Source organism: Dermacentor albipictus, chromosome 1 (assembly GCF_038994185.2).
Source record: "Dermacentor albipictus isolate Rhodes 1998 colony chromosome 1, USDA_Dalb.pri_finalv2, whole genome shotgun sequence".
Lineage (NCBI taxonomy): Eukaryota > Metazoa > Arthropoda > Arachnida > Ixodida > Ixodidae > Dermacentor > Dermacentor albipictus.
The window spans coordinates 493828650-493855132 of record NC_091821.1 but is presented as its reverse complement, the minus strand read 5'-3'; the positions used below and the strand labels follow the sequence as shown (position 1 = coordinate 493855132).

General features: G+C 46.1%; 1 protein-coding gene across 1 annotated transcript; it reads right to left on the bottom strand.

The window, feature by feature from the left end:
• LOC135913212 (E3 ubiquitin-protein ligase Siah2-like) lies at positions 1-26172 on the bottom strand. Its single transcript, XM_065445823.1, has 4 exons — positions 26083-26172; positions 17226-17358; positions 7643-7749; positions 1-1257 (listed from the first exon to the last, which is right to left on the bottom strand). The coding sequence occupies exons 2-4, from the start codon at positions 17345-17347 to the stop codon at positions 806-808; spliced, it is 681 nt and encodes a 226-aa protein (XP_065301895.1). The 5' UTR covers positions 17348-17358; positions 26083-26172; the 3' UTR covers positions 1-805.
• Between the last annotated feature and the right edge of the window lie 311 nt (positions 26173-26483).

Below are 26483 nucleotides of genomic sequence, written 5' to 3'. Positions count from 1 at the left end.
TCACGTCAGAGTGCATGATAGGTTTTAATGGCAGGGCTTAACTAACGCCGCATCGATTAAGAAATACCGGAAAGCAAACATCGGCAGATATTGCGAGGGAAAAAGCAAATGAAATGGCTTCTCGGAGAATTCGCTTGCCCAGGCAGGCTCCATGGCTGCGTGGCGTAATGCTCGCTCAAAACTATTTCCTTCTTTCATACATGTGAACACCTACTGACAACCGCTGCCCCTCTTGGAGTAGGCGTAGAATACTGGGCTTGTGCCCCGTGGCTAATAGGTTCCCATTCTTGCGGTAGCTGTTTTAATTTTCATTGCACGATGCCCTGTCTCTCACTTTATTTAAACGCTTGGTATACAGTAGGTAGGCAGCGCTTTTTTTTTTCTTCGCTCCACACTTGGTTACTGCACCATTATACCGAGCGCCTCCATGCATGCAGCGCCAGTCTAGCGCTTCAGTATCCGGCGCGGCAGTGAGCGCATAACCCGCCGTCGCATTAGCTACTGTGTCCCCATGGCACTGAGTTTTGCAATGTGGTCACTAGTCAAGCGCAGGAAATTGACTCGGGAATAACTGAAGTAAATGGTAGCCTGTTACAAGACCGCAACGAGGTAAGGCTACGGCGTCATCGCTAGCACGGAACTCAGCCGAGGCGTACGTCGTTTCCCGGATGCTGCCGTTAACCGGACACCTTATCTTGTTATAGCGCAAGCTTGACAAGGACAAAAGAAGGCACATCAGCTTGTCAAGCTTGCGCTATAACAAAATAAGATATGCCGTACCAACAAGCCCCTATTGCTATCCTCATTAACCGGACACGCTTGCCCAGAGATCCTGGGCTGCGACCCCGCGCCTGATATGCCTTTCCCATGTGACGGGACTGCTGCATTCTGAGATGATGACATTGAAGCTCAGGTCCTTGCCGTCTGTGAACTGCCGCACAGTCTCGGCTATGAATCGAAAGCCTCCGCCGCTCGTTACTGAAATGTCGGCAATCCCATGGACGCTGACCGGTTTGCTCTCCCACGTGAGACGGCAGTGCTGGGCGACGAACTCGAGGCGGTAAGCAAAGTTCAGTGTCTCGACGCTAGGACCTATCAGCAGCACCACGGCGTTGAAGTACGTCTCGTCTTCGTCTTCGGGGGACCGGCGCTTCATGAGCATCAAGAGGAAGTGCTGGCCAAAGCAGGAGAGAAGAGTGAACCAGCTGAAGTCCTCCGCTCGCTGAAAGTCGTTGGCAGTGACCGCGACCTGCTCGCCTGCGCGAGAAACGAAACAATGATCTGGCGTTGCTAAAAAAAAGATATACATGCATTACAAGCATTTTGTTTGGTTATACTTCAGCCATATTCTCTCTATAACGTTGAAATGGATATCTTTCTTATAAGCAACACATCTGGCGGTCGCCATTTCAGCTAAATTTGACGTGCAAGACGCGCACGCTCACGCCCCTTCTCGCCTCTTGGCAGCGATGGCGTTTGAACAAGAATTTGGTCTTTGCGTATGGTTTTCTTGTTCCGTTTTATTTATTGCAGTAGCTTCGCACCGTACCGGCGCTGGCGTGCGCGTATTTACTCACGTGTAGCAACCAACCACTGGCGCCGATAAGCCAATGCGTCGCGTCGCGCCTTTTGGAGGGGGACACGTGACCACAGGACACAAGCCCCGACACTCGCTCCTTCGGAACTGGCGCAGTGTTGCTTGACCATTTCATCTTAAACCATTCAAGCACGGCATAAAGTAGCGCGTTGTCAACTGAGCGCGAAACAATAAACTGGTGATCTGTATGCTTTAGTAGATGCAGAGAGCACGTTTTGTTAGGGATTGTACGCCTGTACGCATATTTTTTTAGCTTTAAAGTAACAACAGCAACAGCAGTGTCCATAGAAGATCAATATTAACGCTTGTGCTCGCGTTCGGTGCTCAAGTCGTCAGTGCCCACTTCGGCTCGTTGCACAGCCAATTATGTATAAAATAAGTGTGCAAAGTGTAACTGAAATATCTATATACGAAAGATAGTTATGCTTGTCGGTGTGTGAAAGAAATGCGAAAATGTGGTTCTAAGAAAATGAAAAGAAACTGAAACATCAGTAGAGCTCACAAAAACCAAGTAATACAGCTGAAATTCACGAAATTCGTGGCTTCTCTCCCCCTGAGTCTTGTATTTTTTTTCTAATTTTGGCCATGGAGCGCCTCCGTTATCGTTGTATGTTTTTTCGTGGCAGCAGTACTGTAGCTCGAGGCATCCACATTAATCAACCAGTGAGTCGTAAGTCATCTCTTCACTGTGTAAGAGTCATGTTCTACTGTAACTGGTTTCAACATATGAAGTGGCTCTTACTTTACGTTAAAAAATTAGAGAAAGTCGGACACTAACGATAATCGGATGGTTCAAATAGGCGTTTTTGGCTGCCCTTTGCCAGCTCGTACTATTGAAGCACTTATTCAGGGCAAGACAATCTGTGACATACTATCATGATCTATATTTCTGTCTTGCCAGCTTAAGATTTCTTCCAGAATACCGCAACCACTCTCCATTAATTACCATTTTTCAAAGCACTTCCTGTAGGGCTTTCTGTCACCTGTCCTTCGCGCGTGGTGACCTTCGTGCATTGACTCCCGGCCACATTTCGTTTCCCTCATTTTCGCACTCCGATGTTTACCACACTGTAGATGACAGTAAAATATGAAGAAAGAAACTACAGTGCATAAACAGCACAAAAAAAACAATTTTCTTTGCATATAACGCACAAAACGCCAGGGTTTGTAAACAAATTGTCCCAAATATGGTGCGTCCCCCTTCTTAGAGTTTGCTTTTAACAGATGGAAACGTGCGGTAAATGCTATTGAAGCCTTATTACTTCTTGGAACATCATATCACCGCTAAAAAGAGTAAACCGCTACAAGATTCGAGCTTTTTTTTTTTTAGATATCAAACCGTAACTTCAGTTTTTGTTTTAACACCCTGGGTGGAGGTTACAAGTTTCGCTATATATATTGAAGGAGGCAGTGCAAGAACATAATTTTTGCTGCAATATTTTCTCCAATTAACAGCCCATCTTCCGGGCGAAAAACAACAAAGCGAGTTTTGTGACAAAAAAAAAAAAACTGCGTTTTCAACTTGGCGTCATACTTTCGACCAGAATATATGTCCTTTCTGACTCCCTAGCACTGAAACACATGACTGTATCTTTCGAGGCAGTTTTTGAGTTCTATGATGTCTGAATAAACGGTATAGGGGAGCAACTAATCGCAGAATATACAAAGTTACCTTACAGATCCCTAGTGGCATAGTGTAAGGGGGGACAGCACACTCTAAGATCATACAATAATTAGAATACATATGTGAATACGTATACAAAAAATACAGTGTAAGAATTGCGCTAACACACAGTAATGTGGTTTTAAAATTGTACAAAGGACAAACTGAATGGTTTTGAACACGAGAGGTCAGTGAACAAGAAACTTGCACAAAGTAAAATATAATCGATAGAATTACAAAGTGAGCGGGACATATTTGGCTATAACAAAACAGTAGTTAAGGGATAGTAGCACAATAATAACGGGAAACTCAAGAAAAAATAACACGTTACGTTATGTAGAGTTTGAAAAATGCCTTGTTAGAAGATGCCCGAAATTTTCCTGGTCACTCTCATAAGCGATGGCGTTGGGAATATTGTTCCAAAGGTGAATCGCCCTTGGAAGAGCGGAGTAGTTATGTGAATTAGTCTTTCCGTGAATATATATATATATATATATATATATATATATATATATATATATATATATATATATATATAATTTAAATTTTGCAATTTGTACACATCAAGTCACCACACAATAAATACCACCACGTTGTTTGTCCATTGCTTATTACCCTACTGTGACGTTTTCTCTGAGGAAAGCAACCAATTAGTTCTGCGAAGCGCGCAATAATTGCTATGCAATATTTCGGTGCTCAGCACTGGACACAGTAGCCAACCAATATTAAAGATAATAAGAAATTATTAGCAGGAATCATAATGCTAAGCACAGAGCGTGTTATTCCACTCTTTTGTCGTTTTTGCACTTACAGAAAGACATTGACGCAAAAGAACAATGATGCATAAAAATACTAAAAGAACATGTTACATACTTAAATATACAATGTTATTATATAGTGTTATATAAAAGAAACATTCGACAAACTTGAAAAAGCAGTAATTTTTTTCCCCATAATTTCCCCCTTTTTATGAACGTCTCTCCCCCTTGCGGGCTTCAGCAGAAGTAATTCGCCAACAACAAACACACTGTTGATACGACGCATTTACCCAGGAGACGTATTCTCGGGCGATGACTTTCGAAGATGTCACTGTCAATTCGCGCTGATTGGCTGGCCGAGCAAAAGATCTCGGATTATCTAACGAGCCTTGTGCCACCTCTCACAAAATTGAAAGTATTGCGGAAAGTGATCGTCCGAGAGTACTCCGCAGAACTCAAACACAAGGACGCATCACCGCGACTTCATGTACAACACACAAACCTTGAGACTAAACATGGATGCTTGTGGAAGGGTGCGGAAGAAGTGAAAATAAGCAGCGAAGAACATGTGCCCGAGACAAGTGTGCCAAATTAGCGGTACTGTGTAAAGGTGATGCAGCACTTGCGAAACTCACGGCGTGCAGTGTTAACATTTTCTAGCTGTCCCCGTGTGCCTTGCGACAAATACTATCGAAAGGAAGAAAGAGATGAGCAGTCACATCACAACGACCTTGTGCTTGATTGTGGCAGAGGCAATGTCATCGCACGCGCATTGTAGCAAGCATTCGCCACTGAAATACTAATGGTCAATTTCATTCAGTAATCTTCTGTGGACATGCCACATTCGTCTTGCATCCCTAGAACAAGCTCCTCTCTTCAGTCAACGCATATGTCAGCAGGCCACTATTTGATGGGTACATTCTGAATGCTTGGCCTGACGCAAACATGGTAGTCATGATTAAAAGGCAATATTTAGCTTTTCTAGGAGCTGCTGGACGAGACGCATAAACAAAAAGCCTTCTCTGCATTATCATCGTTCGTTTTATACCCTCCACCCACACCCCCGAGTAAAGTCACATCCTATGCTTCATAATTGATTCTTCTACAGTTTTCTGGCCCGATTTCTGTGTGTGGAGTGCTTACGTTGCCTAAATAAAGAATAAAGGCAAAGTTAAATGAAATTTCGCTTTGCCTAAACTGGTTATAGCTGAGTAGGGTATTCCATAAAAGCAATCATGCCATAACGGCAGCTATGTCTACCGCCTAATTTTTTTGTTAGCAGCATTTCAACAGCACATAAGCAGACGCGCGCACCTGGTAGTTGGCACCATGAAGTAAGTTCTAGCACGTCCCCTCTGAACTTTCTCAGTGCTCCATGGGTAGCTGCTGATGCCTCCTTATCTGAGAGATCCTGTCGAGGAGCACCACGTGGTGGTCCCCATGTCATTTTCTGTTATCTGCAATGGTGGCTTCCTGATTTTTCAGTTCCTCTAGCGAAAACATCTATTTCTACGAGGTTTTCGGGACGCACCCAGTCGCATTTCAAATGTAATAAAATTGCATGCACAGAGGCTGTTCTATATCTACACTATCTGAAAGCAGGCATTCTACGTGGTTCAACACTTCGTTGCAATTTGTCTTTAATGCTAGATATTGCTGTGTCTTGCGTGATGCGTTCCGCAAATGTTCTTGCTTAGGCGCACAAGCACGCTGCCATACAAATTTCTATAAGAAGTCTCCTTTTCGAGCTTAGTATCATACAAAACAAGCGGATTGCTGAAAAGGTACGTTGCGTTTAGCGCTAGAGAATAAAAGTTCTTCCTTCTGTATTTGCAGCTATATTTCAGCTGTAAAAAAGAAATGCAGCCAACAGGCAGTTCCGCCGAACGTCTGCTTTACTTCTGCCTCGTCGCTCTCTGTTCCTTTATCGCTGCCCTGGCTGCCTTGTGCACGTCACCCTTTACATAACGTACTTACTTCAAGATTCAAGCGCATATGCCGCAGTATCAGCACCTGTGCGAATACGTTCCAACATTGCTTTCTGAGAAAACACGGCCGTTTCGCAAACCTTCACAAGGAGTTTGGAGTACCGTCACATCAAAGTGGGCATATATGCTGACCACCTCGAATATATTTACTACTTTCAAATGAGCTCTTCGATATTACTCATACCCGCTGTGGTGGGTGGCGTAGTGACTTCAACGTAGCGCTATTAAAAGGCACGGGATCGAAGCCCGGCCGAAGCAGCGGCATTTCGATGGGAACTCCTCAATGCAAAAACGCACCTGTACCGTGAATTCGGTGCACTTTGAAGAACCTCTGCTGGTCGAAACTTATGTGAAGTCCCTCAATACGGCGTGTCACATAACCATATCTCGGTTCCGGCACGTTAAACACCCGAATCTAATAGTATTTTTATTAACACAGCAGTATCTATCTGAAATATCGTCGCTCTTTCAGTAGCACTCAGCTCCCTTCCAGCCACAGTGTTATGTGCATCAAATAGTTCAAAAACGCACATCGTCAAACTTATGAAGGAAAAATAAATTCTGGAGTTCCAGGCGTCAAAACCAAGATAGTGTCACGTTGCAGTGATGGTAAAGAACATAGCAGCGAAACTGTAAGCCACGAAACTAACTCTTTAATGGGCAAACTTGTGCCCCGAACAAGCAAGTGACACTCAAAGCAACCACCGTGGTTCGCCCAATGGCTTTGGAGTTGCGCTACTAAGCATGACGGCGGGGGATGGAATACGTACTTGCCGCGGCGGCCGCATGTCGACGGGTCGAAATGCAACAACGCCCGTGTCCCTTGCATTGGGGCCACGTTAATGATGCCCTGGGGGGTCAAAATTAACCCGGAGATGCCACTACCGCGCGCCACATAATTAGATCGTGGTTCTGGCATGTAAAACCTGAAGATTTAGCTCTTTTCACACTCAAAGCACAACAACAGCGGCGAGTACAGTCGGCGATCGTGTTATGTGCGGCTCAAGCGCGTCGACTTTTGCACACGACTAGTCGAAGGTTCCTGCGTAATCGCTGGTGCTCCTCTCGTACCATCCAGAAAGCACAAAACTATTCGCGTTACACGTGCACTCTGACGGGAATAGGTTTGGTGACAACGTAAACCGATAAAAACAACGATAACATTCGGGAAACTTCCAGTGCCTGCAGGCCCGTCGTGCACTGGTAACTTTAAATGTGTTACCGGGTCAAAAGCAGCCCGCGGAAAGAATGCTAAACAGGCGATGAACAATGCACACATGTCAATCTGATTATGAGGCACGGCGTAGTGGGAGACTACGGATTAATTTTTTTCCTCCTGGGGTTCTTCAATGCCCACCCAGTGCAACTTTCACAGGCGATATTGTATTTCGCCCCCCCCTCCCCCCCCCCCATCGAAATTCAGTGCAACACGAAAGCTGTTAGCCAACCACGGCGGAGTTAAGCTTGATCTATTGCACGTCAGTACGACGGTGTCTCAGAGACCGACTGCAGCGCTGGGACATAAAACTGCTTAAGACGTGGACCTTTCTCCTCTCAGAGAAATAAATATAATTTAGTTAGGTGTCCTCCACTGTAGACATTACTGCGGACGCAATGCAGTCGTTTGTGAGCTTACCTTGAAATTTCGGTACGAAGCTGTGACTCCGAACGATGTGAGTGACAAGGTCTTTCAGCGGACCATTCCATGAGCACGACATGGCACCTAGTACGCAAGGACATGGCCTGCAGCAATTACATGTAGAGATTATTGTTGTTGACTTCACAGTTCACTGAGATTCGAACCCTGCAGGTAGTTGTTTGCTGTTCGCCAACAACTGATCTACATGGCATCTCTCATTCGCGTGTAATGAACCTCATGAAACATGACTCGGTATACATGTCTGACAAACGTCAAACATTGAAGTTGTTTCGCTTGTCGTACAAACAACGGTGATAGCAGTAACTCAATAAAGGTTGAAATACGTGTTCAGTGGGACTGACTTTTTAACATACAGAAGCTCGTTTTGATTAATTGTATAAATTATAAATATAAGATCATCTACACAATTCGCGTAGGTGTATGTAGGCGTGCGCGATTAATCTAAATTCGGAACGCGCATCGAATTATACATGCTCTTTTACTGGTATCGGTACGAGAATTCGCTTTTCGAAATTGACGAATATTCGCTCTTCTATAAAAACAAGAAATTAAAATTTAACGCTTATTAGATTCGACAGCAAGATATACCGATGCAAATGGTGAGTGTTCCGAGCGAATGTTCCACCGCATATTCCAACTGAGAACATCTGCTCAGCTATTCTGCTTGAGCCAAAGTTCGGTTGTTTTGCTACCACTATAGTTGTACAAGAACTCTTTAATTCAGGTTGCACACTCACTTGCTTCCGCGAAGGCAGTTGATGTCAGCCAATTGTTCAACAAGAATACCCCTTTCAATAACGTGGCCTTAAGGATGCGGTTAATGAAATGCACATTAGTAACGATAAAGCTACGTACAGGAGCCGCTTCGCCAGCAGCGGTAACTGACCACAGAGGCTAATAAAAAAACACGACGTCACGCATTCAACCACCGTGTTTAAAATTTGCACAGGGTGGGCCGTAAGGTGCTCCGAAGGCAGAGCTACCTGAAACATGTTCGCTAAACATGCGACGGGTATGAAATACGGCAACAAACTTTCATTGTTTATTCAATGGCTAAATATTGTGAAATGCAATGGTCTAGATGACAACGAAATATGATTAACTCCTCTGAAAACCGTTGCTGCGCATGTATACACGTCTGGGGTTTTCTGTTTTCTGCTAATATTAACAGAAAACAATTATTTAACTGAAAACTGTCAACTCAACGAAGTCCGCCCAAATAGTACGTAGTCCCACAACAACCCAAGATTGTCAGTATGATTTAGCGACAGAGTAGCGAGGTCTAGCTCTAGTAATTAGACAGTTTTACAATAGCTTTTGTCGCCCTAAGCACATTAAACTCAAGCACCTTTGCGGAACATTACGGTGCGCGTCCCTTCAAGACTTTTAGTTTACCGTATGGGAACGCAAACGTAAGGATGACGTGAAAGACAGCGCCGTCTGGTGCATCGGGCCAAACGTATCCAAGACTATCCATTAGTAACCTTCCTGTCGTTGCTATGCGGCCGCGTTTCGTTAGGCTTACGGACGCCGGATCGCCGAACGATTTCAGAAATCGAACGCGCAATGCGATGATAACTAAGCGTTTCATATGAGTTCATAGAGGAAGCGAAAGCTTATTTGAACAGTTACTGGCGATCAACGAAAGTGAGAGCCGTAGCCATCACGAGAATCCACGCTGAGCGGGAGCCATGGATGCCTCCACGTTCGACAACGCTGTTTCTTAACGTGCGTAAGCATTACTAACGTTAAACTCACCGAATAACGTACGTTATGATGGCAAGCGTAAACCACCGAAACCAAGAAACGTACTGGACATGCTCAGTGAGGATAACGCTATACTTTACATACTTAATTCGTTTACGTTTGATGTCAAACGCTATTCTAAAGATGTCTAATATAACTGCATGTGCCACCGCGTCCGAGGCTACCGTGAAATCCGCAACTGCGTTTCTTCACACATATCCACTGAACAGCACGGAACGGCGGACTATCTACAGAAAGATCAAACGAAGCATAAACACACGATGTGGTGTCACCATCGTTTGTAGGCTTCTTCTCCCGCGTGCGTTGCTGAACTTCAACGGTGCCACGAGCTAATGCGATCAGCCTCGATGTGTAGGGCTACCTGAGTCCTGCTTGCAGAATAGTGCACATAATGCCCATCAAATGCCCCCTTTCTGTAGCCTTGTCCCCAGCGCCTCGCTACTGTGAAAAAAAAACTAAGAACAATAGCAGAGGCTTACTGCGTAACACTTTTCTCGAGAGTGGCGTAAAAACACAAAGGTGATGAACTATGTAAAGTCAACAGCAAAAGATTGCGGGATGCGCGAGCGTGGCAAAGCGACCCTCCTCCCCTTCTAGCGGTGACCCCTGGTGCCGCGACCGACGCCTGCACGCATGCCCGTCCCTCCGAGACTGCAAGCGTGCATGTTTCCGCGCTTCCTCTTTGCGTGCCCGGCGATATCCGAATGTAGCCGCGAGGTAGCCCTCTTGCGATATGCGCTGTGGCGGCTTCGACGGGCAGAACTTCGTTTATACAACGGAAATCAATGTCCCCATTTTCGTCTTGCCGGTCTCCTCCTATAGAGCGCGTCTTCTGCCACGCTCTTCTGCGGTAGAACGCACCGTTCGTAAGAAGAAAGAAACAACGAAGATTGGCCACGAAAAGGTGCAGCCCAGAAAAAAAAATGACTTGTTGCGTTCGCCACAGGGTCGGCCCTATGCGTCAGCGCTCGTGACTCGGCAAAAAGCGGCCGCAGTGGCGGCCGCAAGTTCACGCTTCTAAGCACGTTTCACACAGTTTCGCCCGTCGAAGCCGCCACAGCGCATATCCCAAGAGGGCTACCTCGTGGCTACATTCGGATATCGCCGGGCGCGCAATGAGGAAGCGCGGAAACATGCACGCTTGCAGTCTCGGAGGGACGGGCATGCGTGCAGCATAGAGTTTCCTACAAAATTACTAGAGGGAACTCTGGCGCTGCAGTCGTTGTCCTACCATGGGAATGATGGGAAGTACATGGATTTGTCTGATCTTCGTGCTTGCGGATTCAAACGTTCTTGTGGCTTTGTATATTACGCTATATAAATATTATTGTCGTATATTTCGGCGCAATCTATATTCTTCGAAGTGCAGAAGACGCCCGGAACGCGTACAATCGCTATTAATTACAACGATTGAGCTTGTCCAGGTGGCTAAATCGAAACGCGCCAAGCGTCTCAAGGCACTGGCATGCCCGCGATAACTTCATAAGGGCGTTTCATTCGGTTGTCGATAGATGCCTCCGTGGCATAATAGTTTCAATATCAGGCTTTTGTGCTAGAGTCCCTGTGTTCGAATCCTGCCGTCGGGCCATTTTAATGATGTTTATTTGATTATTTGTTGCGCAATATACTGTTGAAAATGACGGGTTTACAAAGCCGTTTGAAGCCAAAAGGACGAAGTTTAGGCAAATCCATGTACTTCCCATAATTCCCATGCTGGGACAACCGCCCCCATTGCAGCTCCCGTAGACACTAGCGCCAGAGTTCCCTCTAGTAATTCTTGTAGGAAACTCTATGGCGTGCAGGCGTCGGTCTCGACACCAGGGGTCACCGCTAGAAGGGGAGAAGGGTCGCCTTGCCACGCGCTCGCGCATCCCGCTATCTTTAGCTGTTGACTGTACCTCGGGTTTACCGGGGTGATGAAAGAAGCCAGCTGGTGGCTATGAATATCGGGTTAATGCTGGGTAGCCCGAGGTCTAACCAACCTAGAGGTTTGCCCCTCAGACTCGGATCCCATGGATGAGACACTGACGACATACACAAAATTGTTAACAATCAAATTACTCCAGGGGGCAAAAGGCGAATCTGTCCGCCTCCAAACGCAAGCCTCACGCGTGTACGAGCCTCGATCCTGCGCGCGTCGTATTCTTGAATATGCGTGCCTAGAACACGCCACTCGAGGTTTCGTGATATTAAGTTCTTTAATCAGAAAAGAAAAAGAAGCATCTCATGGGGGCACGTCACCGCATCAAACACGGTCATGCCAACACCGCTCTCTGTGCAGGCTGTCCTGATATGGACCGTCTCGACGTTGCCGTTTTGCTTCGCTGGCTTGCTGATACCCGATCAACACCGCCCTATCAAGCCACTCCACCTCACGCCTCTGATTCAGGACGTCGCAGAAGCTAGCACTTTCCCGCTTTTTCCCGCCTGGAATGAGCCTTTCATCTGGCAACCGGCTGCAACGGAATGCCTACTTAATCCACGTCTGCACCGGCTCGACTTGGGGCACGTCACCGCATCAAACACGGTCATGCCAACACCGCTCTCTGTGCAGGCTGTCCTGATATGGACCGTCTCGACGTTGCCGTTTTGCTTCGCTGGCTTGCTGATACCCGATCAACACCGCCCTATCAAGCCACTCCACCTCACGCCTCTGATTCAGGACGTCGCAGAAGCTAGCACTTTCCCGCTTTTTCCCGCCTGGAATGAGCCTTTCATCTGGCAACCGGCTGCAACGGAATGCCTACTTAATCCACGTCTGCACCGGCTCGACTTGGGGCACGTCACCGCATCAAACACGGTCATGCCAACACCGCTCTCTGTGCAGGCTGTCCTGATATGGACCGTCTCGACGTTGCCGTTTTGCTTCGCTGGCTTGCTGATACCCGATCAACACCGCCCTATCAAGCCACTCCACCTCACGCCTCTGATTCAGGACGTCGCAGAAGCTAGCACTTTCCCGCTTTTTCCCGCCTGGAATGAGCCTTTCATCTGGCAACCGGCTGCAACGGAATGCCTACTTAATCCACGTCTGCACCGGCTCGACTTGGGGCACGTCACCGCATCAAACACGGTCATGCCAACACCGCTCTCTGTGCAGGCTGTCCTGATATGGACCGTCTCGACGTTGCCGTTTTGCTTCGCTGGCTTGCTGATACCCGATCAACACCGCCCTATCAAGCCACTCCACCTCACGCCTCTGATTCAGGACGTCGCAGAAGCTAGCACTTTCCCGCTTTTTCCCGCCTGGAATGAGCCTTTCATCTGGCAACCGGCTGCAACGGAATGCCTACTTAATCCACGTCTGCACCGGCTCGACTTGGGGCACGTCACCGCATCAAACACGGTCATGCCAACACCGCTCTCTGTGCAGGTTAGTTATTTACCGCATGCTTGTTGCACCCGTACAAGCAATCCCTTTTTATTTGCGGTGTCGTGCCCACTTGAGTATATCGATTCTTGCCGCAAATTGATGTACCAAAGTTGCTTACACTGCATCAATGCTTATGTTGTTCACCTCTTGCTTGTCCTCTCCGGCGACGTTGAACTAAACCCAGGACCCGCGACCCTAGAATCAATCGCCGAGGCGATATCGCGTCTTGAACAGTCACAAAACACTGTACTCACTGAGCTTTCAAACATACGTAGTGCTCAGACTAGCATCGAAAATCACGTCAGCACTCTTTCCCTGAGGGTTGATGCTTTAGAAAATATAGTACACACAGGTCAAGCAGGCGGAAAAATTTCAGAACCAGGCTGGAACGATGAAGTTACTAGGCTTTCCTCCGAGATTAAAAACCTCACAGAGAAGTGCGATGACGCAGAAAATCGGTTGCGCAGGTCTAACTTGATCTTCTTTGGTATCACAGATGCGGCCGGTGAAACCTGGGAGCAATCAGAGGAGCATGTAATCTCTTTCTGCTCGGAGCATCTTGGTGTGTCGATAAATGCTGATGATATAGAACGTGCGCATCGAATGGGCCGCTTCCAAGAATCGAAAAACCGCCCAATCATTGTCAAACTGGCACATTTTAAGGTGAAGTCAAAAATTCTGACAGCAGGGCCGAAGCTGAAGAAATCAAAATTTTCTGTTCGTGAGGACTATTCTGCGCATGTTCGGTTAGCCCGGAAAAAGTTGTACTCTTTTGGTAAGGAAAGGGACGCCACGTTCAAAATACGGTACGACAAACTGGAGATCGACAAAAAACAATACATATATGACGCCAATACGGATCGCGTAATCGAACTTTCGTCATAGCGGTCACCACCCGCTTCCAAGGTTCCTTATAAACAGCTAGCTCAGCCTTCGCAAAGCTCACACGTCACTCCATCTTATCGTAAAATGGCTGTCATGTTCACGAACGTTCGCAGCTACTTACCAAAGAAGGAAGCTGTGGAAGCGCTTCTTGATGATAATTGCTCGGATATTGCGGTCTTTACCGAGTCGTGGCTTACCGCAGATATTCAGGACAGTGAGCTGCTCGAGACTAGTAGAACGTTTAGTGTCTACAGACTTGACAGAGCTGGCCGAAGAGGAGGTGGTGTCCTGATTCTCGTTAAATCAACGGTAGTCTCACACTTGGTACCCGTCCAATGCAGCCTTGAACTACTATGTATTAACCTGTCCCTTAAATTTGGTAACACCTTGCTTATCGCCTGCTACCGTCCGCCAGATTTAGATTGCTCTTTTGTTGATGAGCTGTATTCTGTCCTTTTCCACCTCCAAACCCGCTTTCCGCGAGCGAACTTGGTACTATGCGGAGACTTTAATTATCCGGATATAGACTGGGAACTGTTATCAGCATCTTCTCGTCAGTCGAAGCAATTTATTGACTTAATTCTCACCTTTAATCTGTTCCAGTCTGTTAGAATCCCAACCCGTGGTACCAACATCCTTGATCTAGTATTTGTCTCAAAGCCTGAGTTATGTCAGTCTCTCTCGTGTGCTAGTAGTGGCCTTAGTGACCACAAACTACTATTTTTTGATTTGGCTATTCCCATTCCCACCCGCAAGCCATCTTTAAAATATATTCGCGACTATAACAGAGCCGACTATGCGCAAATTAACCTTGAACTAGAGGCGTTTCTTTCTCACTTTAGTAAAACTGCTCACAACCGAACCGTTAATAGTAACTGGTTACTTTACAAGCAAAAAATACTTTCGCTCATGGAAACATATGTCCCGCTGATCTGTATTCGCGGAGACGCTGATAAGCAGTGGTTTTCTAACGGCCTTCGACGGTTGTTAAGGAAAAAAAAACGACTTTTCCGAGCTGCCAAAAATTCTGCCTCTGCTTCAAAATGGGACAAGTACTTTGAATGCCTCCGGGGTTATACAAATCTTTTGAGGCATTCCAAAAAGAAATTTTTCCATAAGGACTTGCATAACATTATTCGGAATAACCCTAAAAAGTTCTGGAACATCCTGTTGCCAAACCGAAACTCGCCTCAAAATATAATCTTGCACGACCAAGATGGCTCGCACGTCGCCACAGAGGACTGCGCAGATGTCATGAACACTTACTTTTCTTCAGTTTTTACACGGGAACCAGTGCTAAACGTACCCAGCTATCCCAGTCATAATTTCAGCCAGATGCCTCCAATTTCCATTTCAGTCGAAGGCATAGCTAAACTCATTGATAACTTGAAGCCATCAAGCGCTCCCGGGCCGGATGACATAACTACCAAGATACTAAAAGGTACAAGAGATATTTCATGCCAGATATTACAAATAATTTTCAGTCAATCACTTTCAAGTTCAGCAATTCCAAATGACTGGACATTAAGTAAGGTTGTCCCGGTTTTCAAGGCTGGTGACCGCTCTGATCCCTCAAACTATCGACCAATTTCATTAACATGTATTGCTTGTAAAATGCTCGAACACATCGTATACTCACAAGTCTCCTCTCACCTGGACAGGAACTCCTTCTTTTTTACCAAACAACATGGATTCCGCTCTGGATTTTCATGCGATACCCAGCTTTTCGAGTTTACTACCGACCTTCACCTGAACTTAGATTCATCTTTTCAAACTGATATCATCTACCTGGATTTCTCTAAGGCCTTTGACCGGGTTCCACATCAACGTCTTATTGCTAAACTCTCCTCTCTCTCTCTGGATCCCTTAATATTGTCATGGATTTCTTGCTTCCTCTCAGACCGCACCCAGTTTACTGTTATCGGCAACCACCGCTCCAAAACCTCCAAAGTCATTTCAGGCGTACCGCAAGGCTCTGTCCTTGGACCACTCTTATTTTTAGTCTTTATCAACGACCTTCCTACAAATATCTCCTCCACAATTCGCCTTTTCGCTGACGATTGCGTTCTTTATCGTCGCATAACTACCACCTCTGACCAGAGACTCCTCCAGAAAGACCTTGATATTATAGAAACTTGGTGCACCACCTGGCTAATGAATCTAAACATATCCAAATGCAAGAGCATGCAAGTATCTCGAAAGCTTTCCACCTTTAACTTTTCATACTCGCTAAAATCCACTGCCATATCACGTGTTGAATCGTACCGATACTTAGGTGTTGTTATCACTGACAAACTTAACTGGTCTGAACACATCACAAAATTAGTGGCAGAGACATCCAAAACACTTGGTTTCATTAAGCGTGCCCTTTCTTTATCCCCCAGTCATATCAGAAAACTCGCCTATGAGGCGTACGTTAGGCCGAAACTAGAATACGCCAGCTCAATATGGAGTCCTCACCAGCAATATCTAATCGAATCACTCGAAAGCATTCAGAATCGGGCTGCTCGTTTCATCGTTTCCGAATATAATAGACGGGTTAGCATTAGTGCCATTAAATCATCCATTAATCTTGAATCGTTAGCTCATCGAAGGAAGATTTCACGGCTATGCCTGTTTCAAAATCTATACTATAATCGCCCTGACCTGAGAACCACCCTTTTAGTGCCACCCATACGGACATCACGACGTCTTTTCAATTCTATGAGTGTACAACGCATAACTGGTTCGACAAACACATTTAATAAGTCTTTCTTACCATTGGCGATTGAAGAATGGAACTCGATTCCAGAACCATTAGTCAATGAACGTGACAACTCAAAATTCAGGCAGCTAATATCGGCTCACTTTGCCAAATAATCTCATAATCGGTAAACATTTCCTGCTTTTCTCATATATCCAACGCGTATTTCACTTTGTGGTTCTTCCTTAAGATGGGACATAAGATATGTGTCACATTTTCTGCTTTGACTTGTGTGTATATACATGTGTATTGAATTGCATTTGTGTATTGAATTGAATATTGTATTGAATTGAATTGAATTTTATATTGAATTGTATTGCAACCTTTTATTCAATTGCAAACATATGCGGAGCTCAACTGCTTGCGTGTTCTTTGCGTCTTTGCCTTCAACCGCGGTTCCATAACAATGTATAACGTTACTTTGCCTGTCTGTCTTTTTATTTCGCTTTATAATTATATGACCACGTGAATACTTCTTTTGTTAACCCCCCCCCCCTTATGTAATGCCCAATAGGGCCCTTAAGGGATAATAAATGATGATGATGATGATGATGAACGTTTTCGTTGCCTATTCAGGCAGAAATAGGTATCTCTTAGTCGTTGCTAACGTGCTAGAAGCCACTGCCCTTCATGGTAATACGGTGGTTTCTCTACGCAAGAAGTGCTCTACACCTGTGCAACTATTGCCCTGTTCCCGCGCTGTTGGAAAGTAGTCGGCAGCCTCATCCAACAGATATGTGCGGGCATAACGAAACGCTACGTTGGCAAATTAAGGCTAATGACAAACTTACCGGAATTTGCAGACTTTTTCGTGTACGGACTTGAACCAGAAGGGTAGTTTAGCGGGACAGCCTTCGGTGCAGTACTTGCAACGCCACCTCAGGTCTTGGCCCTCTGGCACCCAGGGAGACATGGCAACCTTACCTGCACATTAATAGCGCTGCTTAATTCGTCTGAAAGAAACATTAACTTCCTCCTGAAGAAAGTTTCACTGACATGTCTTAAGATACCGCACTTTATCGATCAGGTTATATATCGCGGCGGCCGAACACCATGCTTAGCTCGCTGAACTGTCAAGTGTTTTCGTTAATGCGTATCGTATCTGTTGCGGAGGCCCGGATTTAAGCGAGCAAAGAACACCTGCCTTGCGAGCGTGTCGCACTGTGTGCGTGTGCGCGAATGACGTCATTGCTTGCGCCTTACCAGCGGACGAGCACGAAACGAGCGACGTTATCAAGCAGCGATCTCGCTAGCTGCATGCTCGCGCGATGGTGAGGCGCGAACGGCCACGTCTTCAAGATGGAAAGTGGGGCTAGCTGCTGGAACTGCATGCTGTTGCAACAGCGCAAATAAAAAAAAAAAGACGACACGAAGACTCCGCGCGCGGGATAAGCGCTTGTCCCGCAAGCTCATTCGTCTTTCCGTCTTTTCATTTGGCGCTGTTATAAAAGGCGGCATGTCATACACGGGTGTCTTCAGGGGACGTGGAAGTAGCGCTATTTGGGAATCAACTTCGGTTTTCTGGGTGAGAGTGACCGAGAAATGGTTTCGCCACAGAAATCAGCAGCATCAACATTTTGCTTTCCTAGGAACGGTAGTACACTCCTAGATTGACGGGTTTCAAGCTTACTGATGTGATCAACCATCTGCCTTTGTCGTTCTAAAAGTTTGCCTAATTTTTCATAATTGCTTGACCATATGCGATATCGAGTCACGTTAAAATGTAGAGCTCAATGGTGAAAGAAATCACCTGAATTTTGAATCTTCGATCTACCTAATGAATATCAAACTCGTTTTCTGAAACTCCCTGTACCACACGTATCAATGTCGTTTCAGATTTTAGCAGAGAACGCTTTTTATGATTTCGCAGTGTTTACGTAGCTAATCCCTGTGCGCCTCTCGGGAGAAGAAAAAGAAACAGGGCAGGTTCGATGCAAGGTGGGAATCGATGCTGTGGGAAGTATTTTACCACGGTGTGAGAATAGGTGTAAGAATTGCACCATGCAACCTATCGAACGCGGACTGTATACCAGAAATTACATTATACATATACGTCAACATTAAACCATGGGGAAAAAATCTTCAGGTAATGATTTCACGTAGAGCTGCAGATACGCGAGAACGACCGAGAGCGCAGCAGCCTCCCTTCATGAAGAACCTGAACTCCTGCGCCCGTCGTAGTGTGATGATGTCAGGGAGGGGCGGACAGGCCTTGCCTAGTCTAGAGGGTGTTGGTTACAAACACTCTGGTTGCTGGGAAGCGTGAGAAGTGGTCGGGGATCTTTGAATGCTATTGCGGTGCTTGAATCAGATCTTTGCGGATCTTGCGGATCTTTGAATGCTATACTCTTAAAGGCGAAACTTAAGCGGCCTTTGCGCTTTGCACCGCTGCTGCTGTTTTTTTGCACGCCACGTCAATGGGGGGGGGGGGGGCAGTTCAGAGCGTGTATATGCATAATAGCAGCGTGGCAGAGAGGGAACTCGACGCGAGAATTTCGTTTGAACCTTTCTACCGCGTGCCATGGGCACAATGTCCTCTGAATCTCCCTGGGTGTCGACTGATTAGCCTCTTGACAGCTGTAATTATCCGTGACCCCACTCAAAAGCAATACAGGTGCCCATGCGCTCCAATCGCAGTCCAGGGAGGAGGTCGGGATAATGCTAGGGATGGAGTACAGAGAGAGGAGGCAGGAACTGGGTACAACCGGATACCGTACCGACGCTGTCATGAAATGGGTGATTATCCTAACTTCTCTACGCGTGGCAGTTCACCTAACACAGTTAAAAGAAAATTCATTGTCAAAAATCGTTGCTCATTTGGGCTCTCGTCAGTAAAGGAACGAATGAATAAATGACAGGTCTGTTTGTGCTCTGTGTACTACGGGGACAAACACAAGTGGTGCAGACAAGTTAGCATTTAGAATCACATCACGGCTGTCGTATGCCGTCAACATCACTGCCGAATACCGCCAATGAATGCGAACAGCACAGATAGCTCCCCTTACATGGATTCCCAAAGGGCATCGTATCTGCATATTTTTGTTCTCGCGATAGCCTAACATCATGCTCTATTTGCAATATGTCCTTTTCTAGACCGTGCGCGTTTTCATCACACAAAGCTCGCTAAGCCGGTGCTTTTACCACGATATGATTTTCCCGCAAATCACGCAAGTCGCTCCTCTCCCGATAGGTCTTCAGAAAACACGGACTGGTACTTTTGTAGAACCTCTGAAGTTTCCAAGCTATATTCATCTTAGACTTCTAGTTTCATTTTAACACCCTGAAGTTCTTGCACCACCAACCCTGGATTTGCGGTTTCGCTTCGCACCAAGTCATGCTTTCGCTTTTGGCCCAACTCAAACGTCATTAAACAACGATCACTAAAGGAAACACCATAAACATAATAGTTCTGACGCAGAGACACGGTTTCTGAACATATATCCAATCGATCTAGTGATGCATGACTGGTACCTTGAAAGTGAGACAAGTGCTGTGACAAGCCGTCGCAAACAGTAAGGCATCATTTAAAGAAAACTTGCTCCCGCATTCTTTAAGAAAGACGTCAGTTTCATATTTTTAACAGCATCGGTTGAACGGTTTTCTTGATTGAGGACACAACTGGTAGTCAACAAACGCAATCATACACTTCATAATCAAAATACACGCCCAATTCGCGAAGCAGCATTTTTCACGCGACTTTGTAGGCACTATACACAAAAATTCTTCCATTCCAAAGTATCATACAAAACAAAGCGCACTTGCAAGCAACATGTAACTGTTCTTAAACTGCCAACTGCCAACAGAAGTTTTAACAAACTTCATACGCCAGGCTGATGTGCCCACGGCATGGCCCACGCATACATTGTATCCTAAATTGCGTTACCAAGCTGTCGGTCACATCCTCTATGCGCACCATATTCCACTATTCAGACAGGGGTATTCACTTGAAACCCATGCCTGATTTTGTCGAGATAACGCCCCTCGAGAACAGGACGAAGGAAATGCAGTGAACGACTTGGGCGTGTTTACGCCAGGTCAATTCAAGCATGAGTTTTAAAGGGCGATTCTGAATACGGGGATATGATTCCTGAGCCGCCAGCACGCCCAGGTTTCTTTCTCGCATCGGGTGCTTTGCCGGACATTGCTCGCGACATGGCCCTAAACCATCAAGCGCACCGATGCGTAATGGACAGGTATACTAATCGTACCGACTGTAGGAAGGAACGGACAATACAACGCTTACCGTGGGTCAGCGCTGAAGTGAGAAGGCAGGGGTTAATGCTTGTCGCGTCCTTGACCTGGAACCAGTGACGATGACGCCGACAGAACTTCGGAGACGTGTTTATACTCTCGGCGCCAGTGTCGCGACGCCACTGGCGCTCCCGGCGTTTATGCTCGCGTCATTCGGTGCTTTCTGCCGGCAACTTCGGACGCTTCCCGCGTGCCACCGCGGTCGACGCCGTTGCGTCTTTTTTTCACTTCTGCCGCACCATTCGCGTGCCAGCCATACGACCTGTGGCCAGCGGCGTGTTTCAGCACGCTCCTCTGCTGCCTTCACTAATTTCTGTCTTGCGTCGTACTACCTCCGGCTTTCTCGGCGCCCGTCAGCCTTCGCGATGTTTGGCACTGCGGTTCGAAGCAGGTTTCTCTGCTTTCTCTTCGTCCATTAAGTGGTCTTCGACTTCGTCTGTCGGAAGGATATTTTTAATTACTCTAGCGTAGCTTCATAGCGCAATCCTTGCTTTCACGTCCGAGCATCCGGCAGAGCCCACAGCGCGGCGCCTGGCAGTCCCGTCGTTTGTGTCCTTGCCATTACATGCACTACGCGGTGCGTTAAAGCTTTTGAGGATGTCCGGAATTTTGGCGTTCCTGGGTATCGGGCACCCGCGTATAGTTAGGACGTCGTCCGAGGAGTTCAAGCACAATGCCAAACCATGCTATATTGGTCAATGCTTCGTCCTTAGGGCGAAGCTACCTTTCTTTTTTTCCCCCATAGAAGAATCCTTCACCGACAAGTAAAATCGGCCAAATTAATTTTTCCTACTCGAGCACCCACCAAGACAGTCTAACAATGAAGGTAAAGTGGAATGTAACAATTATGAAACATAGAACACTTTAGGGCTACAATAAGTAGGAGGTGGTTCGAGAAATCTAGAAAAAAATTAATGGTGCTAGCGGTAACCTTCTGAGATGTTTTTTCTGTACTTCAGATCGGACATCTCGTCGAGGTTGGAAGTTATATAAATGTCGGTATACCGGCTGCATGGCTTTGGAAGCCCACGGTAAACCCATAAATGAGGCAGTGCAGGATGACATGGGTTGCGCCTCTTTTAAGTCAGGGAAGCGCAGATCACAATTAGTTTGGAAGAAAAACTAGGGCATGGATGAATATAAACGGGCGGCTAAAGTGCACAAGTTTCTGTACCTGAAAAGCTTTGACACAGAATGGAGAAGGAGGTTAAGGAAGTTGGCAACCAAGTACAGGGTGATTGAAAGTGTAAATAGACGACCAGGAATCACCAAAAAGAGTGCTAGAAACAGAGACAGTAAATAGAGTGCTAAGGACGGAAACAAAGAAGACCATGAAGATTTACAAGCATGGCACAACAGAAATTAGAAAGAAATATCTGATAGAATGGCACAAGGGTCAGTGTCTCGCTATTTGAGGCCCGAGCTGGTTGCCTAAGGACAAAAACATACCGGAGTAAATATTTGCAGAGAGGAGATTGATAGAAGTGGATGCGGTAAACATGGGTAACTGTGCAAGGCAGATATAGAAGTCTTAAAAGCACTGTCAAACACTTTTCATGGTACCAACTTTCTTTAGTGCAGTGGTAGGCTTACCAGCCAGAGTGTCTAATTATGAAGTGGTAACGCGGAAAACACGGCGGAACATATTTTTATAAGAATTTTTCGATGTACAGTGAGCATGCAGTCGTTTAGTGGAAGCATGCTGAAAACAGTGATGGGTGAGCGCGATAGCGATAATACGCCGATAGTGGTGGCAGGTGCACAAGAGCGGCCGTAGATGTGAAAATGTACTATTTTGTTTATCAAGTCGATCTTCCTACGATTTGAGTTTTCTGAAGTATTTAATAATTTCTACAATAACAGCTACGTAATCTATTGGTATCCTGTCCAGCTTCTTTGGTCATTAACCAGTCAAGACAGTTTTTTTAGCCAAGGCAAGCCAAGTTAGGTTCTCGAAAGCGAAACGAGTGCTAACAACATATAAAAAGCCACGTGATACGCAGTTCAACGTGTTGCCGTAGCCACGCCTGCGCTATATTCTAGTGCTGACACCAATTTCCGGCACAACCATTCGATGGCATCTGTGTCCCACAGGCCCACCACACAACCCTGGATACGTACTCGCAAGCTCGCGCTCATACAACAGCATGCATGTGTGCACCGCCACGCTATGTGGGACGCATGAGCCGTTTGTTGACGTGGACTTCATTTACTTCGTAATGCGCGTTGAAAAAAGCGCAAGCGCCTAGCTATATACGAACCGCAATTTTAAGGAATAACTATCATGTACTTCATAACAGCAAACTTATGTACAGCAATCTTGTATATTTATTACATCCGAAGTATCAAGGCTTCACCACTAATTCGCGCCATTTCGTGGTTTTTGAGACTTTCTTTGCAAATTTAACATTACAGTTGCTACCTAAATAGAGAACAGAGTGTTGGATTCTACGACTATAAATCGTGGCCTTTTCTTTTGCATAAACTTCCCGCAATACATTCTGGCCAGTTGTCAGTCCCTTTGAGAAAGAGACAAACGATTAGGAGATGTAGGTAAAATGCTGGACTGATAAGCCTGCATAGCGTATACCTGATTAGCTAAAGCAGGAAATGTGGCTGTTTGACGCTGCCCCGCTGCCCCGAATGCCAATAATTCATCAAACCCAGTTCCGCTCGCCTATTTGCAGGAGTAGCAGAAGCCGTCGACAAAATGCCATCCAAACGTGGAAGTATGCTGCTTCGTAAACCCGAATCTGAACGATGCCGTGTGGCAGCCATGGCATACGAAAAGCGTGCTGAGCAGTATAACCACAGCTGAGAAAAAACAACGCTTGACTGCCATGACAGGCGAGAGAGAGAGAGTGTGTGCGTGTGTGCGTGCGTGTGTGCGTGTGTGCGTGCGTGCGTGCGTGTGCGTGCGTGCGTGCTTGTGTGTGCTTGTGTTGTGTGTGCTTGTGTGCGCTTGTGTTGTGTGTGCTTGTGTTGTGTGTGCTTGTGTTGTGTGTGCCTGAGTTGTGTGTGCCTGTGTTGTGTGTGCCTGTGTTGTGTGTGCCTGTGTTGTGTGTGCCTGAGTTGTGTGTGCCTGTGTTGTGTGTGCCTGTGTTGTGAGCTTGTGCGTGCGTACATGGGTGCGTGCGTGCGTGCGGCTTAATCAAGTCCAACGCGTCCAACACCAACAACACTAATCGAGTAAGCGCAAGTCCAACACTAACATTTGCGCGCACATTTACGTTATCATGTACGAAAGCTTCGCTGAACACCGAAACCCATAGGTGCGTGAATTCCGCAGCATTTTTAAAACTGTAGATCGATGTACGATGTATTATCGTCGATGCAATAAAAAACTCGCTTCACAATATGGAATAAAGTCAAGTTTCTCAAATTCGGCAAACATTTATTTTCGCTTTTGTATGCAGCAAACTTCAGTTAAGTACGACAGTTGCCTGCCATTTGATCATTTCTGCGCTTCGCACATGCTTCGATGTTGAAACGTGTGTTGATCACAAACTCCAGCCTGCTCTCAAAGCTATGAGAAATTTTCCGGCGTGGTATTCACCGCGGCATCTGACACAAGAACTAGTGGACGACGGTCCAGTCTGTCAGGCAGATTTTGCACCGCTTTCCTTTGCGCGCTGTATATCATCGGGGGACACAGAGCTGAAAAGCTCTCGTGGCACTTGTGCATTTTCTGGTCAGAAGACAACCACTGCTTACGCAGCTCGTTTTTCAGAGAAGCATGGGCCTACGTGACACAGTTGGTGAACAAAACGATACAACCTGAATGTGAGTGCATTTCACACGTTCCAGGCTTCAACTCTCTCGCTTGCTAACCCATCAGCCATGCTTGCTGGGCAGCCAACCATGCAGGATTGGCCTTGATTGAGCCTTCCTGCGGTTGTTACCTCTTCAGTCACCAATTAAATTTGCTCAATGAAAATTTAGTCGCACCACATTTCTTACAGAACCAAATGATTAAATCATCAGAGTCCTGTGCAGAACGAATGAGGAATTTTCAATCTGCGAGTTCTTTTTTTTTCAAGTTTACAAAATCTGGGCTCCACGCGGGAATGTTATATAAGAGAACATCAATCATTGCATGTTTATAGCACTACACGGGAATCATCTCCGGCAACATGAAAATTACGCATCACGTAAAACATTTTGAAAAATCAATGGAAGAATTGAATCCGCTGCATGGCAGCACACCGACAGTAAATACTAAGCCGTCTAAATTCCGAAAGATTTCATTAGAACACTTTATACATATTATTCAAATTGGCAACACATGTGTAACCGCAAGTTTTTCAAGATGTTGACGGCCTGGAGGAAGTATCAATATTTTCATCAGTGCTGTTGCTTTTGATGCACAATCTTGGAGTGCCCAGTTGTTCATCTGGCAGCTGAAAGGGCTATACATATTCTGCCTATTTTCTCGTAGAAGACAGACGACGCACCCGCGAGCTTCAGGCCAACGGCGAAAACTCGCGCGGGCGCGAGGTTACAACATGACCGCTGTCAACTCCTCGACTGACGGCACCGCTGAATTTAGCGGCGAAGTTGAGCTAAACCTCGATGACGTCGCTTTCCGCTCCTCTTGGAGAGGCCAGAAGGCTGCCACCCCGCGGACTCGGCGTCCCCTCCAGTGCCAGAATTTGTCAGCATTTGGCCGTCGGCATAAGAACGGCACCGTGAGTCGGCGGTAGATATCTAGTGCTAAGCTTTATTTGCATATCCTTGGTAAAAATCAAGGAGCAACTTATTAGCCGCGACGACCTATGCCAAAGTTTTGATATTGAATTTCTCCACCGAAATGCGGTGCCGATTACGTGCGACGCCACAAATTTTACGATACTTTCGCGTATTCTGGCTGGTGCAATGCTGGAGAGGTTTTCCAAAGCCACCAGGCTTAGTCGCTGCTTGATGTGGAGCGCAGTACAATCGCTCTTTGTTGATGAAGAAATAACTAGCCGAGAGAAGAGGGTGTGAGGACCAGTGAACCCCCGAGACAGCGTATGCGAGAACTTGAAGGTCCGTCACCACCCTCTGTTTTCGTGTCTGCTCTTTACTGCTTCCACAGAATCCGCTTACGGTTACGATAACCATTTCAGCATATCCAAATGTTTTACTGATTTACTTTCGAGCCAGTTCAGTGGGAGTATAGACACGGAAATTTTGGTAAATTTTAGTCCGCACAGCCATGACTTATGCCAACAGTTATAAAAATTCCACGCAAATTTGTCAAAGGATGTGCCTATTCATTCTTTCATTGCGCGACTAGAATTCCACCGTATCACGAGCACAAACAGTTCGTTTCCTAATATTAAAGTACGAATGGTTCGTTGCCCAGTATTGACGTTAAGAGAGCGCAATCTGATTAGCGGCATAAAAATATCTTACCAAGTGTACAGACATGCGACTCGCACTGATGTTCCTTGTAGTCGTCGTCGTTGTTGCCTCCAATGTGCGGCACGTTCCCACGACCGGCACTTGGCCAAGGTTTGCAATGGGAACATTGTGGAATTATTTCTTTCCCACTAAGTCATTGTCCTGTGTTAGCTATATTTATAAATTCACAATAGTAATAAATAGCAAAAATAATTCAAAAGTGATCACGAAAACTTTTGACAGTAATTCTGCGGAAACCCGCAAGGGGGAGAGAAGTAATGAACAAAGGGAAAGTCAGACATCCATCCGTTCGTAGCAATTGCTACAAAGGAAACCCATACTGGTTCCTCGAAAGAAAAGCCTCAGAGCTGAAGAAAAATTCGTCCTGGTCCGGGACTCGATCCCGGGACCAC

What these genes read in the sequence shown, in the direction of transcription:
- LOC135913212 (XM_065445823.1), bottom strand. Translation starts at nt 17,347, where the DNA reads ATGTCTCCCTGGGTGCCAGAGGGCCAAGACCTGAGGTGGCGTTGCAAG. An exon ending in GAAAAAGTCTGCAAATTCCG is followed by an intron (nt 7,750 to 17,225) that starts GTAAGTTTGTCA and finishes TAATTGCTGCAG; the next exon opens with GCCATGTCCTTGCGTACTAG. An exon ending in CTTCGTACCGAAATTTCAAG is followed by an intron (nt 1,258 to 7,642) that starts GTAAGCTCACAA and finishes TTTCTCGCGCAG; the next exon opens with GCGAGCAGGTCGCGGTCACT.